Raw genomic sequence first — 16606 nt, forward strand, 5'->3', positions numbered from 1 at the left:
TGAGGAGAGGCTCTCTTGAAGAGTAACCTGCTTCCCCACTCGTCACAAGGCGAGTGACCAAGTGACCAACTCCTGGGGGTTGGCCATGAAGACCTTGCTCTGTTGGGTTCTTGCCCCAGGACGCACCTGGGGAGCGAGGGCTCAGATTCCAGAGCCAGGCTGCTGCTCTCCTCTAGTCTTGAAGGACAGAACCATTGGGTGCCCCTGACAGCCGAGCCCCAGGCCATGTCTGACTTGCCCTGACTGCCCCCAGGGCATGCGGAGTCCCCTCCCAGCTGCCGATGCTGGACCTTCTCTTCAGCACAGGCCTGAGTGTTTCTCCAGAACTTCCTGTTTGCCTGCGCTGCAGAGTCGCACGGGTCCCACCCAGGGTCATCTGGTGCAGCCCCGAGTGGGAGATGGGGGTCAGCCGTGCTCTCCACACCGCTCCTCTGGGTTCCGTCCACCCACACAGCCGGGTCCTCTGGGACCACTCTCATTGCACCCTGAGGCCAGGGGAGCAGAGGCCCTGTATCCAAGTCAGCTCCCAAGAAGGTCAAGGTGACCCAGAAGGGCTTCTGGCCAAGATCCCTTACTTTACTATTATTTATTTATTTTTTTATTTTTTGCCTTTCCACAAAGGCCAAGTAAGTGATGACTTCAGGACATGGCGTTCCAGAAACAACTGGAGGGAGGAACAGAGTCCCCCTTGCTCGGGGAGATGTAGCAAAAGTACCAAGTACTGAGAGGGCGAGATTTTGGGCATCACGTGGTCAGAGGACCCCTGTGCTGGTTCAGCTCCCAGGGCCTGCCTGGTGGGTGCTGAGCTTGCAAGGAGCTGTCAACAGAGAGGCAGAATGAATGTTCCTGGAGGGCAGGGACTAAATCAACACTCGTGCTGGAAAAGCTCCAGCATGTGGGCCTGGAAAATGTTCTTGCAGCAAAACAGAGTTTTCCGGGCGGCTGCTATTCCTTTCACAACCTGACTGAAGTCACTAGGCGAGGGTCTGGCTGCCCTGACTAGCCTGGGGCTGTTCCCCAATTAGTTAGATTGTTTCAATGCTGAGAGAATTATTGAAATACAACAGTGTATTCGAACATTCTGTCTGGGGAGAACATGAGTCTGGCAAATGATGGGCAAACGGGCTTTTGAAGCCAAGGCTTCTGGAGCCCTGAGGTAACATGGTCTGGGGCCTCTCTGCTGGTCGCTTCCTGAAGAGACCTTGGCCTGTGACCATGCATCAGACAAACAGGACGGCTAATGAAGACGGTTTCCTCCAGAGTTGCATTAGCTACCACTCCTGACGCCCTGCGAGGCTGGGCCTTGGGTTCTGTATCACCGGGGACCCCTGACCTGAGGGCTTCCGGCCGAGTTTGGCCAGTGGAGGCACCAGGTGGAGACCCGTGGGCTGAGGGAGAGGTATGTTGGGATTTTTCCAGTCTGTTCCCACTTGGAGGCAGCTGCGGCCTCCCCGTTCCTGCACCACACACACAGTTTGGGCTCTCGTGGGGGCTCCTGGGACACTGTTTTGCTCCCCCGCTCCTTCAGAGCTGCCCTTGCCAGCATTGTTGCTGTTCTCGCTTGTTCCTGACTCTTGACTTCACCCCTTTGCACCTGCCCACTGCTCCACCTTTTCTGGAGCAACTTTGGTCAAGGGTCAAGGCAGAAGTCAAGGGTCTTGAGTTGAGGCATTGGAGTGGTGGGCGGTGAGCTGGGCACTGGGCAGGGGAAAAGGAAAAGCAGGCTGGGGGTGGGGGGCCTGCAAGTTCTGCCCAAGCTCCTCTCCTAACCAGAGCAGCCTGACTGGGCGGCTGGGGAATATGAGGGCTTCGGTCCCATGTGGGAACCTGAGCTGGGTCCCTGATGGACGATGCTTTGTTCACCTCCTTTCTGAGCCCTGGGTCCCGCACTGCCCTGACTCTTGAGTATTGGTCTCTATTAAACATCTGGCACCCAAACTCCATCTTACTGTGTCCTCAGAACCCAATAAATTCGTCTATTTATATCCAGAGCAGCAGAAGGTTGACATGTCGCAAGGATCCCTCAAGCCTTCTTTACATGGAGGAAAGAGAACTCCGGGAAGGCAGCTAATGGCCCTCACATTCTCTCGTGCCCCCTGGGAGCTCTGGCTCCATGTAGGGAAAGCCTGTCATTTCTGATTAGGGACGGCAGGGCTTTGTGCAAACCCGGAGGGTTCGAAACAAAACAAACAAAAGGGATATTAGAGGAGGTAAAACCGTGGAAGATGAGGGAGTACATTTTATATATATTTTTTAGATACTTTTTTCTCTTTACGAAAGTAGAAACTGGAGGGAAACACAAGTTTGAAGAGTTAGGAGCGTCCAGAAGTGTCAGTAAAACCGTGGAAGATGAGGGAGTACATTTTATATGTATTTTTTAGATACTTTTTTCTCTTTACAAAAGTAGAAACTGGAGGGAAACACAAGTTTGAGGAGTTAGAAGCATCCAGAAGTGTCAATGTCTTAACATCAGGTGAGATTTTGCTCTGAAGCAGTGTGCATTCGCTAGGGTTAGGAAACAGGAAAAAAATCTTTGCTCCATGACCTAGACGTTTTCTGTGGCTTGTGTCGCCTTCTCATCATCTGACCACCCCTGTATCTCCATGCGGCTCCTAACTAGTGGTTTTGCCACCTGCTCCCTCGCTGGTGAAAACTTCACACCCACGGTCCTCTCATTCCCTCTTCTCCCTTTTCCTGCTTGCTTCCCCTTCAGGATCCCAAAGGCGTGGCTTGGTTTAAAGGGAGTCTCAGTGCCACCTGGTGCCACCCTGGTACTGCCTGCTACCTCGGAGGTAACTCAAGCCAAATATCCCCTTAGTGGGGGGATGTTGAGCAGAGGTGCTGGATCCCTGGCCAGAGATATTGGCTGCAGATATAACCAAGGTGTGATATAAACACACGTGGCTGAGGTTCATTTATGACATCACAGGTGCACCAGTGGATCACACAGGCAATATCCCTGCTGACATAGGGTGAACACCATGTTGGCTGCCCGGAGTGTGAAGACCTCGAAACTAGGGCTAAAAGTAAAGCTAAGAGACAGGTCCCAGGTGTGGAGACACTCTGACTGTATGGGTAGGACTAGCAGACTGTTGGCCCCCTGGAGTGTCTCCCCATCTCTAACAGTCTGCTAGTCCTACCCATACGGTCAGAGTGTCTCCACACCTGGGACCTGTCTCTTAGCTTTACTTTTAGCTCTAGTTTCAAGGTCTCTCGTTATATTTTACAGCTCAGAACTGGCCCTGCATTTCTTCCAGGTGGTCTATTAGCACTGGTCCCTTTCCATAGTGGGGAGGGAGATTGCACATGGAAATGAAGACCTGAGTATGGTGATGGTGCCCAGCCAGTGCTGAGGTGCATGGGGGGAGAGTCAACGAACGACAAATGACTCTTGATATTTTCCAAGTCCTGTTGAATGATTTCATACCTGCCAATTCTCTCCCAACCTGTTGGATGGTTTCATACCTGCCAATTCTCTCCCAAGTCTGCCCAAGCCCATTTTCCAGCCAACAGATCAAAAAGAATGTTCAGTTTTCAAAGTTTTATTGAGATGTTAAGAAGAAACAGCCAACATATACATTCCTCATTTCGTCACGATTGGCATTTAACCCACACGATAGGCTCTTCTCTGGCCGTCATCCTCTCTTTGCTGCCTGGTGCTGTGTGAAGTCCACCAGGACAGAGCCCACGGGTGGCATCACAAGTGGGAGCGGTAATTGCGATTGGCTGTAGGGGAAGGACATGTTTGCAACAGGGACACCAGTCAACAGGGACACCAGTTGGAACGTCCCCATTCTCCTCTTCCTGCCCCAGTAGAAATTAAACAGGAAATTCTCCACGAGGGAGGGCTCCTGTTTGAGTGCTCGCCTGCTCATCCTTACCATCATCGCCCCGTTTCCTACTCTTCACGCTGCCCTTCCGGTATTTTCTTTTGCTGCCACCTCTCTTGACTCCCTTGTGAGGAGCTCGGTTCTTGCCCCTCCTCATGCCATGGCTCTTTAACTTGCGGCTGGTAGACATTGTAATTTCTGCCAAAATGAGGGGCTTTGCAGGGCCCGGAGGCCAGGAGTCTGGGTATTTAAGGCCTTAGCCATTGTGACTGTGAAGGGGTGTGGCTTAGCAGGTGGGTGGGGCTCCACTGTGATGTCACTGAGCTTTGTTACACTTGTCATATAGGAGAAATAAGTTGGCCCCTTGAGTGCAGCTCAAGGCTATCCTCAATTTTGAGGCCCTTTTTATGTTAAATGAGGACTTCCAGACAGGTGTTATTGAACAACTCAATTTCTGCTCTGTGTCAGGCCTCTGGGGGAGTACAAGAGACCATTAAAATAGGTATCTCCTGCCTGTAGGAAGTTTAATGACTGTTCGTGTGTGTATGTGCATGTGTGTTTAAATCTCTCTTACACCACTGGGAGATCACAAATGTATTTCTGCAAGGATGTGACTCTAGGAGACCCAATTCAATATGAGCAAAATATAAATATTCTTTCTCTTTCATCTAACTCTGACACCATGGGCTAATTTTGTGACTGTCCGTGTATTGTAGGATATTTGGCAGCATCCCTGACCCTCTACCCGTAGATGCCAGTAGCTGTGACAACCAAAAATGTTTCTAAACATTGCCTTGGGGGAGGGGCACAATCACCCTCCGTTGAGAACCATTGGCTTCACCATTTAAAAAACTTCAGTCGTCAAATATTTATTGATCACATAGTATGCATTATGCACCTAGGTGTTAGAAAAATCGTTGTGGATAAAACCAGACATAGAGCCTGGTTTCATGGTGGCCCTCAGCCTCATCAGGGAGGGAAAAAGTCATCAGAAATCTGCACAAATCAGTAAACAATAACTTCCCAACATGGTGCAGGATAATTACATCTTGACAGGGTGCAGGATGAGGTTGGAGAGAGAGGCAGAGACCAGACTAGGCTCATGTGCATTGGGAAGCTACAGAAAATTGTTTAAGAGGGTAATGTGATGAGATTAGAGGTTGCTGGGTAGAAGGTGGATTGATGGGGATGTAGAATGAATAAAGGGAGAGTCTAGTGCCAATTGCAGTGGTTCAGGAGGAGGCATATTTGATTGTGGCTCAGGCCTGAGCCAGAAGGGGTGTTGATTAGGATGTAGAGATGTGGACAACAGGCACAGACTTGGTGATGGATGGACTGGTTTTGGTTGATGAGAGCAGAGCAGAAGGTGTACAAAGTGTAGCTTTTGTTCCTGTGTAATATAGCTAGCTGGATGCTGGTGCCACACACTGGCTTAAAGGCTAGTGGTCATCATGCATTTTGGTTGAAAACATTTTAGGTTTGAGGTGCCTTTGATATTTCCAAATAGAGATATTGCATGATTGCTGGGTACATGGGCGTGGAGCTCCAGGTAGTGTGAGTTGGAGATCACCACCATCTCCAACTTCCCCAGTAATGGATTCAATATCCAACCTTTTCTTCTTCCTCATTCATACCTTATATTCAGTCTTTTGGAAAAACATTTCAAAAGAATTCCCTCTTTCTGTTCCCCCTTCTCTCTCCCCTGCTATCATCCTCGTTCAAGAACCAAGCACCTTCCATGCAGCAGGCTCTTAGCAAAAGTGGGTTGAATAGAAAAGAGAACTCATTCAAGTTCTACTCTTGGCGTTTCTGATGTCTATAGGTAAAAGTACACGTCATGTTTTGAAACCTAGATTCCTTGAAAAGCCATCAGAAATGATACTTTCTATTATCCTATTTCCAGGAGGGTTCTGTTGGGAGACCTTGATTTGCTCAAAGAAGGAGGAGCTCCAGGAAACAGGCTGCAGCCTTGTCATTTTGTATCTTGGGACTTTCCTGTGCACCCCTACAAGCAAGCTCCGTGAAAGCACACATTTAAAAATTGTGTTTGCTGCTATATGTTCCTGAGGCCTTGAACATTCCTGCCACAGAGCAGGAGCCTGATAAGGATGTGTAGGGTATTTGTTGAATAAATAAAAAGTCCTTCTATTTTTCCAACTGCCTCATTCCTCTCCGTTTTGTCCCACCTCTCCAGGGAAGGTGCTCCTGACTTTTCAAATTTTCATTTTTCTTGGTAATTTGTCCAGGGCCCATGGTCCTTTAATACTGTTCTTAAAGTCAACCAAATCTAAGTGTGTGGCACCCTGATCCATGCCCATGTTGCCGTGTAGTGTGCGCGAGTATGATCTCAAGAGGAGGCAGTGTCTTGGTTCCAGTCCTGAGTACACCATAAGCATCACTTCTCTGGACTTCAGGTCCTTTCTTTTGTAAATAAACTGGTTGGGTTAGGTGATCCCTGACATTTTCAGACTTTTGTAGTAGGCTGCTTGTAGTTAGGGGCTGTGTTTTTAAGTTTCTACTGTGTTTTCCATGGGTACTGACAGAGTCCACGATAGGTGGTCAATGAACATTCATTCATTCTTGCCTCTTGGGCATTATGAAGACAGACAGTAAGACACAAAGTGACTCTGGATACCATACAAGAGCATTTCTAGACAGGGAAGGGTGAAAAAGACGTTGTCTCCATCATAGGCCCCATTATTCCTAAGCCTGCTGGCTGAAGCATTTGTAGAGGAACTGGCCTCATTAGTTGGAAATACATTTTCTGGATGGTCCTGGAGACTGGATAATATTTCTATCCCCAGTGCCCTAAGTCCATCCCATCCCCAAAGACCCACTCTGCCAACGGGAAGCTGACATCACAGGGAATAAGGCAGTCACACTTGAGAACTGATGAACAAAGAGGAGTCCCATTTTGCCTAGGATTAAGGAGAAGTTCTGATTTCAGACACACATGCTGAGAAACTCCAGCAGCAGAGTCCTGTGTGGGGGGAGGCGCTTGCAGGCCAGTCGGGGCTGGGGCTGTGGGTGTTTGGGTTGGCTTCTGGGTCAGGCCTCCTGGAGTGAGGACAGAGTGGAGCTGAGCATTAGGCATTGCTGCCCGTCTCTGTTTCTCTTTCCATTTCTGCCTCGGTGTTGCGTGAGCCAAGGGAGATTTAGATAGAGCACAGGGAGTTCACTCCTGACCCTTAGGGGACCTGGAGCTAACCTTTGCAAAGTGTTTGTGAATCCAGTCTGCTGACTGTCTTCTTATCTCTAATTCTGTTTTTTAACTCCTCTTTTTTTTCTTTTAAAGATTTTATTTATTTATTCATGAGAGACACAGAGACACAGAGAGAGAGAGAGCAGAGAGGCAGAGACACAGGCAGAGGAAGAAGCAGGCTCCATGCAGGAAGCCCGATGTGGGACTCCATCCCAGGTCTCCAGGATAAGGCCCTCGGCTGAAGACAGGCACCAGAGCGCTGAGTCACCTGGGCTGCCCAACTCCTCTTCTTTTTTGGATGTAGAAACTGAGGCACAGAGTGGTTCCATGAGCTCCTTCAAATAATCCAGCACAAGAATAGCAGAGACGCCCAGTAAAACTATTTGTTCCATACTTTGGCTTCCCTGGTGGGTCTTAGTTTTGTTTCTCTTGAAAAGAAATGGATATTTTCTGGTATTGCTAAGGGGACATGGAGAGAGAACTAAATTTCTTGTCTTTTTAGAAGAGGAGCTATCAGCTCCCTCTGTCTTTGGGCTGAGTGTTATCTTGCCTGAAAACAGGTGGATAAACAGAATAGCAGTCTTTTATCTCCTGGAGGGATGGCCAAAGTGGTGCTGTGGGGAAGGGGTTGGAGGTCAGTACTCTCAACAGCCCTTTTCTTAGATTAGGAAGGGGCAGGGGCTTTAGGCATCACTGTTTTAGAAGTCAGATCTCTGGTGGGGTCCCATCTCACTTCTCCAATTCCAACTCACTCCATAATTTTCCTGTTTAGTCCAATAGATGTCTTCCCAGGGCTAGATCTCCCCAGCAGGCCGGGAATTGGGGCTTATTAAGAAGGAAAATGGAAAAGTTGCTGACAGTCCTTACACATGTTGATGACTCAGTCTGAATCCCTCTCTAAAACCTAAGTCTCTCCAGATGTTGACCTCAGCTGGGAAGTGGGGACCTTCTACCCTGTTCACATGCACGCCCTGTCTCCTTTGCTTTTGCTGCTGCTGCTGCTGTTTGGGCAGGCGAAGGGGGCTTAGGGGCAGGCAATGGGATGGGAACGCTGCTGGAGAGTGGTCCCACCAGGGGCAGAGGTCTCTGAGCTCAAGACTCATCTGCTGTCTCCTGTAGGGAATAAAGAGAACCCAGAGCCCAAAGCTAAAGAAGGAGGGATCTCAACTCCACTTGCCTCTTCCCATATAGTTCTGGGAAACAAGGAAGCATCTTGGTTCTGAGGATGACTGGGTTCTGCCTGAAGGTTTGCTGGGATTCTTTCCCATTTGTCCTCCAGGCTCCTTTCCCAACCTTTTTGAATTGCTTTCCCAAAACTGTTTTTCCATAAACAATTTCTGTTTTCCAGGAAGAGAGAGTTTGGGCTGCTAAAAGGGAGGAGACACATCACAAGACCAGTGGCCCTGGGAGGTTCCTCAGGAGTCACCTGGACCCCCCCTCCTTCTGGAGGTCAAGAGGCTTGTCCAAGGGCTACACCCTGGCAGTGCAAGAGCTATGGCTGGACCGGGGATTGTTGATTCCCATGCCAGAGACTGCCTACTGCTCCCTACTACCCTCCTTGCTAGACAGGAGTAGATGTGGCCTTCACTTTCCATCTGCTTGCCTTTTCTCTTTTACAGGTACACTAGGGCCATAGGGAAGGAATCTAATACTGAAGGAAGATGGAGGACTGGGTGGGGGAAGATAGTGAATTCTTAGAGGTAGGGTGTGAGAATTTGGAGGTCTTCTGCACAAATTTGAGATTCTCATTTGGAACAAATTCAAAGTTTTATTTTTGTTATTTTTGGACTTTCAAAATGTTGTTTGAATACGTCCATTCGTTTTGTAACTATTAGCGATAAGGCTGCATGGTGTAATAGTGCACAGAGTAACTCTAAATTTTAGGCTTCAGAAGCTTCCAAATAAAGTTTCCACATTAGCTACTCCCCTGATCCCACTGATCTTAACCCCTGTCTATACCATAATGAAGAAAAAGCTGTCTCTTGCTGGAATGCACTGGGGATACAGTTCCCTTCAGTAATAAGGCAAAAACAGGGCTGTGGCCTCAGAATACAAAAGGGGTGTTATGGTATGAAAATATCACACATATTCAATCATTTGGCCTCATGTGGTCTTTAGGAACAAATGTGTTTTATCCATCTACCAACCAGAGTAAGGAACTTTGAGTTGGTAGGGTTGCTAGAGAACAGTTTCATAATAAATAGGTCTGGGGATGAAGGGTAACTTGGCCAAAGTCGCAAATTATAGGCAAACTTAGATCTCAAGCCCAGATCTCCTCATCTCCAGGCCAGGCTTCTTGCCACTGTGCCATGAAGTACTACTGTTGAGATTTATGGTCTTTTTTTTTTTTTTTCCCCTGTGCTCTTTCTCTGTTTTTCTTTTCACCCTTCATGTTCTGAAAGCCACAAGCCATGAACTCTTGCCCTCTTCATATTATCCCACCCACCAAGCACTATCATGTCACTGAGTTTGAGAGTACCTGCCCTGTGAAAGGGAGAAGAGTTGACACCCAAAGGGGCTAAGGATCAGAGTGACAGAGTGTTGTCACACTTGACGGTCAATGCCTTTATAATTGATTGCAAGGCATTGTGACCAACATGTTGGTAGGGTACATTGGCCAGAGGAGACTCTCAGTATTTCTGGGATTATCTTTTGTATAATTGTCTCTTATAACTCCACTGACCAATATTTGGTCAAGAAAGAACATCATAATCCAATTATATCTCTTTGGCTTGCTGTGAAGAAACTCCAAACTCCACTTCCTACTCTTAGTGATGAGCAATAAGGGTGAAGGAGAGAAGATATGCTGGAAGAACAATTTTACTTTGGCTCTTGAGGATCTTGAAAATTGGAAGTGACAAAGAAATCTTGCCTGATAGACTTGTTGCCTATTTGGTTTCTTCATTGCTCTTTTGGGCAGAATTGCTCATATTTTGAAAAGTAAGTTTAGCTGTATTTATACTAAAGAAGGAGAACAAAGTAACTCTTTCACAGATCTCAGAATTCTGTGGTCCAAAACACAAAGATCTGGTGACCCTTTCCCCTCGCACCCTATCCTGGGACAGCAGGGATGACTCCCTAGGGAAATCTTCAAAACAAAGGCTTTGCTTTCGATAATGACCTCCTTCCCCCAGCCCTCGACCCCAAAGATGCGGATTCTTTGTGTGTTGCAGTGACCAGATTTTATTGATCAAAAAATTTGTCAATGATGGGCAGTCTTATTTTTGTTCTGGGAGGAAACGTGGAGGGTAATGCCACAGAGGTGCTCTGGAGGTCTGGTAAGGACTATATCACCGTGCGGAAATATTTGTATCTCCTATAGACCACTGTCCTGCAATAGTGCTGGGTGGTTTCGCCATGCTGTAAGGAAGCAAAGACAAATGGAGGTTATAAACATCCCTGATTAGGGTAGGAGAGTCTCAGAAGGTTCTTTAGGTGGGCACATAAGGCCAACTTGACATTTTCCAGGTTTTCCTTTATGGTTTTGTTACCTTTTTAGCTATAGTTTGGCCTGACTTACTTGAAACTTCCTGTGATGCCTGTTCCTCATAGGCCATGTGTCCCCGGAACAAGCTACATTGTGGGTGGGATCCAGTGCAAGATGATTATACTGGCCTCTTGTTAAAAGAGATGTTCCGGATGATGATAGCAGAGCATAAACCAAGCCTCAGGTCCCCTGAGTACAGGGCTGTTTGTAAGCCTCTGAAGCTCCTTTTCACTTAAGGCACTTCTAATGGTAAACATCCAGATCCAGAGAATCTCTATCTAATTATCTTTATAGTCCAGGAGAGCTGATCGATGTCTTATTCATAATGGGGGCTTGATGAATATTTGCAAATGCCTTGCTTCTCACTGAAGCAATGCCTCATGACTGAAAATGAATGAAGCCTCTTCAGTAATGCCTCCATCACTACTTCCTCTCTCTCTCCTCCTTTTACAAAACATTCCCCAACTGCTCCCTTTACTTCTACACTCCCTCAGGACCACACACTCAAGAACTTGACAGTTGCTCCCCCCCCTTTTCTTGGTGGTACATTTTTCTACGTTCCTGAAGAAAGCCCTCTGAGTCCTAAGGAATGGGCAACAATGCTATATCCTAGAGTGGCTGCACTCAGTGATGGTAGATGTTAGAATCCCAACGTGGGTTTTCTGGTTATTTACCTGAAAATGATTTTCTGAGCCTTGAGATGGGGCAGAGGGGGATCATCGGAAGAAACGAGGCCACTGTGGACTTGGATTTCCCCACTCTGGGATGTCACAAAGTCCACATGAGGTCAGCGACCAAACCTATGGGAGAGGGGCTGAGCAGTAGGACCTGGGATGATCTCCTTCAGCATTTATTCAGACTGATTTTCTTGATCCAAGCCTCTTGATCTACTAAACGTGGACAGATTATTTCATTTCTCTGGTCTTAAAAATCTTCTTTTAGTTAAAGCCAGAAGGACAGGGACTTAATGGCAATCCTATTATTTTACTAATGAGGGAACTAAATGCCCAGTTGGAAATTACTTCCTTAAAGGCATCAGGAAATTGCTCAAGGACACATAAATACTAAATAGCTGAGGTGGGAATTAAATCTGTGTCTACTTAATTTTAGTGCTTCTGCACAGTGTCTCCTCATGTATTTTTGCTGCCATGCTGGATAGGGGCAGGGAGTTTCATCACCCAGGGAGTGGCACACACTTCATGTTTATCAAGAGGACAGATATGGACAAAAGGCTTGAATATTAAAACCCAGAGAACACTTATCCAAGTCAGTGATGGGGATGGAGAAGAAGGGATGGATTATAAAACACTGAGGAGGTAAAGGGAAGAGCTATGAAGGGAAAGTTTGAGTCTTAGACTTCTGTCCTGAGTGAATAACCAGTAGATACTGAAATAGCACCTATATTTGTATATAAAGCACTGGTTTTAGTTTTGCACAGATGGAGATGCCTACTGAATAGACCCAATGTTCACTCATGTGCTCAGAGGACAAATGAGATATAGATAACTAGCTGAGAAGAGCAATGGGGACTGGTGATGTAGAGCTGAGCATTGGTAAAGTAGAGTTTTGTGTAGTTGAAACTACAGGAGTAGAAGAGATGGTCTAGGGGCAAAATTACAGGATTTGTCATCAGCCTTTGGATGTTTTAGGGGACGTAGCTGGAAGGAGACAGCAGAATAAAAAGAAAGAGTGAGGTTGCAAAGTAACTATATGAAGTTCATACATGGAAGCGCCAGACCTGGGGTGCTCATATTACTCACTGGGGACCTACTGAGTGCTAGGCACTGTGCCTAGCACTGGAGGAGGGTCATCTTGCTTTCCAATCCTTATTTGACCCTGTGGAGCACGTGACTGTTAGGTTCCTGCAAAGACAAAGGGGAAGGGGGTGTGGTCAGGAGTGCAGTGGGTAGAGGAGAGACAGGAGGTGAGGTAGTGGAGAGTGGAGGTTGTTTGGAGCAGAAGAAGGTAACCCTCTCTGTGGCAACCACTCTGTCCTTTGCTTTACAGCCAAGCTTCTCTAAAGAGGCTTTATTCAACCATTATTGCTCTGACATAGAAGGTTCTTCCAGACTCACTTTACCCATGTGTCCTTTGCCTCTACCTGCCCTCAACCTCCTCCTTTAGAGATAAGTCTGTAGTTTGGGATGGACATCCAATCTTGACTGGTCCTTATTATTTCACTCTGTGTCTTCCTTTAGGCACCTTATATTCTGGGAGTACAGAGCCAAGATAATAGCTTGTGCTTGGAGCAGTGGCAGGAATTGGTAAGTACTCTAGAGATATTTACCTATTTATTTAATCCTTATATCAACCCTGTGAGGTTGGTACTATTATTGCTGCATTACAGGACTAGGGTGGTTGGGTTATTTGTCCAAGACTCTGCAGCTAACAAATGGAGGAGCTGAGTTGTTCTTGCATAAGGAACTGGAATAATTTCTCAGGTAAGACTGTTTCATACATATTTTACATTAAAAAAATGCTAAGCATAAAGATAGGCACTCAAGAAATTCTCAAGAAATCCCTGCTAATCGAGAGGTGGATCACTATTATTTGTCAAAACAAAGTTCTTGAACAAAGATATCTTATTTACAAAGTGAGGATTTATTCAGGTATTTGGTGTGTGTAAGGGAGAGGGATCCAAGTTGATATGTACTTAGGCTGGTAAATTCTTAGGTAGATTTTTGTCATAATTTGGGATCTCACAAACATGGCTCCATCACTTCCTTTCTGCCCATTCCTCACTCTGACCCACACCACCGCGAATGCATAGGAAAGAACACAGAAACATATAGGCCCAGAGGCCACTGCAGATCTTCAATACAATTTTGGATGAATAAATCAGTTGTTCTATCAAATCATCTCTGGGGCATATCATGATCATCCACTCTAATCCTTTTAGTTTAAAGATCTCAATTTTTAGGTATGGAAACAACTGGACTGTTAGTAACTTTTGATGAAAGAGGACATAGAATAAATTAAACTCAACTTCACATATGTGTACATAGGTAGTTAAAATACAATTCTATGTATCTCTCTTCTCTTTCTTCTCAACCTATATTGCATTCCCTAGGAATAAAACCACAGGTCTTACATTAAAAGAACAACAAGAGTATTTTTTTTTAAAGATTTTATTTATTTATTCATGAGAGACAGAGACAGAGAGAGAGAGAGAGAGAGAGAGAGAGAGAGGCAGAGACACAGGCAGAGGGAGAAGCCGGCTCCCTGCAAGGAACCTGACATGGGACTCTTTCCCGGGTCTCCAGGATCACGCCCTGGGCTGAAGATGGCACTAAACCACTGAGCCACCCAGGCTGCCCAAGAACAAGAGTATTGTAGAATTTCTTGCCTTCTAGTGTCTGCAAGAGGCAGAAAACTAGAGGGACTATGGGAGGCGCTTGGATTATCATCTCCCTTGCCCCTGCAAGAGGTGGATCCTCTTAAAGAGGATGAGCCATTGTTCAAGAAGTGTGTTTGAAACCAAGCTTTAAAGGAAGAGAGAGGACTTGTCCCCTGGGGCCTCCCTGCAGGTCTTTGCCTTCTGGCACTACCTAACAACCATCCAAGTGTGTTCCTGGACTCTTCCCTCTCCTTTCTTGTCCATGTTGAATCTTCCTTCATGATCCTGACATTTTCATGCTCTGGGGTGGCAACCCTTGACCATTACTTGTTAATTTTGGACATATTGTGGAAGCTACTTGGATCTCTATTTTCATGCCAACTGTTGTCCAGTGAAACTTTAAAAAGCAAGACTAATCATGTCACTCTTGGTCAGAATGTTTGGGAAACTCTTTACCACCCTACAAGGTTTCATATCTGCCTTCTCAACCTCAACCTTGCTTTTTAGCCATGTCTTCTTTTCTCCACCTCAGGTAATCTCTGCTGTTCCAGCTAAGTTGAGTTATTTGAAACAGAAAAAGTACAGGTGTTCATGAAAAATTCAGTATCTTACTTGATTTTTTATTTTTTAGCATCTTTACTTACTGAATTTTTATGTGTCCTTCAAAACTCAAAACAAAGGCCCCGAATTCTATAATTACTTCTTCAACAAACTCTTCATCTTTTGGGCACATTTTACATCATTTACCAGATTCTGTCCAGAATTTTTTTTTTGTATGCATGTCTTCTCTTCCCAGACTTAGTTTCTTGGGGTTGAAGCCCTATTTCTGCGGGGTTCTGGGGGACATGGCAGGGATAGTAGATAATCAAGATAAATTGGGCTACAGGTTTGAACTCTACATTGTTGGAGATTGGAGTTGGGGAGGGGAGAGGCAGGAAGGAGAGATTACAAAGGATCACAGGGCAACTTTTGGGAGTGGAGGATATGTTTATTATCGATTTGTGTAAATAGATTTATGGGCGTACACCTACATCAAAACATCAAATTGTACATTTAAATATGTGCAGTTTATTGTATGTCAGTTGTCCTCAATACATTCTTTAAAAATATCCATATTGTTCAAATCCTTGCTAAAAAAGTTCTTTCTAGAAATAAGATGATGGGACCAGGAATGCATACCTAAATGTGCCAGCCAATAAAGACTTTGAAGATACGGAGTCTGAAAGACTAGTACAATTTTACTTGGTTTGTATCCTACAGGGTGGTTTGTATGGGCTACATTGATGGGCAGCCAGCTGATTCTAGTAGTCCTAACAGGTCCTTTCTTGATTTCATCCAAATGTCTCAGTGCTTCCCAACCACCCAACCAAGCTCTTCTGTTGACTTTCAGCCATTGTGACAGGCATCACCAATCATCAGGTCCTTTTACCAGGAGCTCCCATGTCATGGCCACTTGTCTCTCTATATAAAGGGAGTGATGGGTGGGCTGCTTTGGATACATGGACCTGGGGTGAAGGAGGGGGACAGCAGACAGAGGCTGCTGTTGCAACAAGACCCCTGGGGCTGGCCAGAATTGGGAAATGTAAGAAGATGGTGCAGGCTTGTAGATGTAAGTGTTCATCGTGCCATCTGAAGGATTTACTACAGAGAAAAAAAGCAAGGAAATTATGCCAGAAAAAGAACAGGAAGACAAGGTATTGATGACATTTTCTGATTACAAAAGGGGACTCTCAGACTTGAGGAGCTGCCATCCTAGCTTGCAGGTGTTCCAAAGTGTCATGCCTTTGTCAAAGCAAAGCTCTCCCTTTGCCTTCCAGAGACTGTCTCCAACTCTTTGACAGCCTCCCTGCTCCTTGCAAAACTGCAGCGCTCTCCCACTTGCCCACCAGTCCTGCAAAACCAACAAACAAACAAATAAACAAAAACAAACCCTAAACATTCTGCATTCATTACTTGTCTTCTTTATGCTAGAGCCTCCCATGAATCTTCCCATTCAGTAGAGAGGTTGACATAACCACTGGAGCCTACCTTTTTGAAGGTGGATTTCTCAAACTTTCTGGCCTATGTCTCACTAAATCTGAGAAACCGAGCTGAGAAAAAAAATATATAAAAAATATAAATAATACATATAAAATTAAATATATAAAAAAATACATGGGTTTCCTGAGTGTAAATCTTATACTTTGTCATTCTTGTCTCCTTAGTCAGCAGCATACACCAATGCTCTGGTTGAAGACACTGCTTGACGTCATGCTTTTCCATGTCCTGTTTTCTTCCACGGCCAGCAAAAAGAAAAGCCTATTTTGTGGCCGGCCCAAGACCACCATAATCATCTTTGATTTTACTTCTCTGCCCCCGGGTCTCTAAGTAAAATCTGTCTCCTTTCACTGACAAATGGTGTTTTGTGTGTTTTTGCTTAGCTGGAGAGTGACAACCTGGAGTACCCTGGCCTTTTTTTCATGTTAACAGGATAAGTGAGGTATGATGATAGATAGAGGGATAAACAAGGGAGTCAGGGGGAAATACACACTTCCTGCTTAAGAGGCTTGCTAATGAAATGTATGATTGGGTTTTGGCTTGGGATAGGTTGAGATGCTTTCTGGATGTGAAAAGAACTTAACTTGGTTTGAAAGAGATCTTCTAAGCTGGCTGGTCTGGGGTACAACAGCCAGAAAATCCATGACCAGATCATCAGCTTATACTTCTAGCTCCACTTGTTGGTAATTAGTAATGAAAATGCCCAGTTTTTC

The 16606-nt window shown here is 45.7% G+C and overlaps 1 protein-coding gene and 1 long non-coding RNA gene across 2 annotated transcripts in view; one reads left to right on the forward strand and one right to left on the reverse strand.

The window, feature by feature from the left end:
• LOC121480531 overlaps positions 1–16210 on the forward strand; it is a 36844-nt gene extending 20634 nt beyond the window's left edge. Inside the window, exons 2-3 of the long non-coding RNA XR_005985003.1 lie at positions 12718–12783; positions 16061–16210. This is a non-coding gene — a long non-coding RNA (uncharacterized LOC121480531). The remainder of the gene's footprint in view (positions 1–12717; positions 12784–16060) is intronic.
• Positions 3698–4020, reverse strand: TNP1 (transition protein 1). The gene is made up of 2 exons (XM_041737122.1): positions 3882–4020; positions 3698–3726 (listed from the first exon to the last, which is right to left on the reverse strand). The coding sequence occupies exons 1-2, from the start codon at positions 4018–4020 to the stop codon at positions 3698–3700; spliced, it is 168 nt and encodes a 55-aa protein (XP_041593056.1).
• Positions 16211–16606: the final 396 nt, after the last annotated feature.

This window comes from Vulpes lagopus, chromosome 22 (assembly GCF_018345385.1).
Source record: "Vulpes lagopus strain Blue_001 chromosome 22, ASM1834538v1, whole genome shotgun sequence".
NCBI lineage: Eukaryota > Metazoa > Chordata > Mammalia > Carnivora > Canidae > Vulpes > Vulpes lagopus.

Excerpts from the sequence above, each read along its gene's own strand:
- TNP1 (XM_041737122.1), bottom strand. The coding sequence starts at position 4,020 with ATGTCTACCAGCCGCAAGTTAAAGAGCCATGGCATGAGGAGGGGCAAG. Across the intron at positions 3,727-3,881 it reads TAGGAAACGGGGCGATGATG|CCAATCGCAATTACCGCTCC; the intron begins GTAAGGATGAGC and ends CTTCCCCTACAG.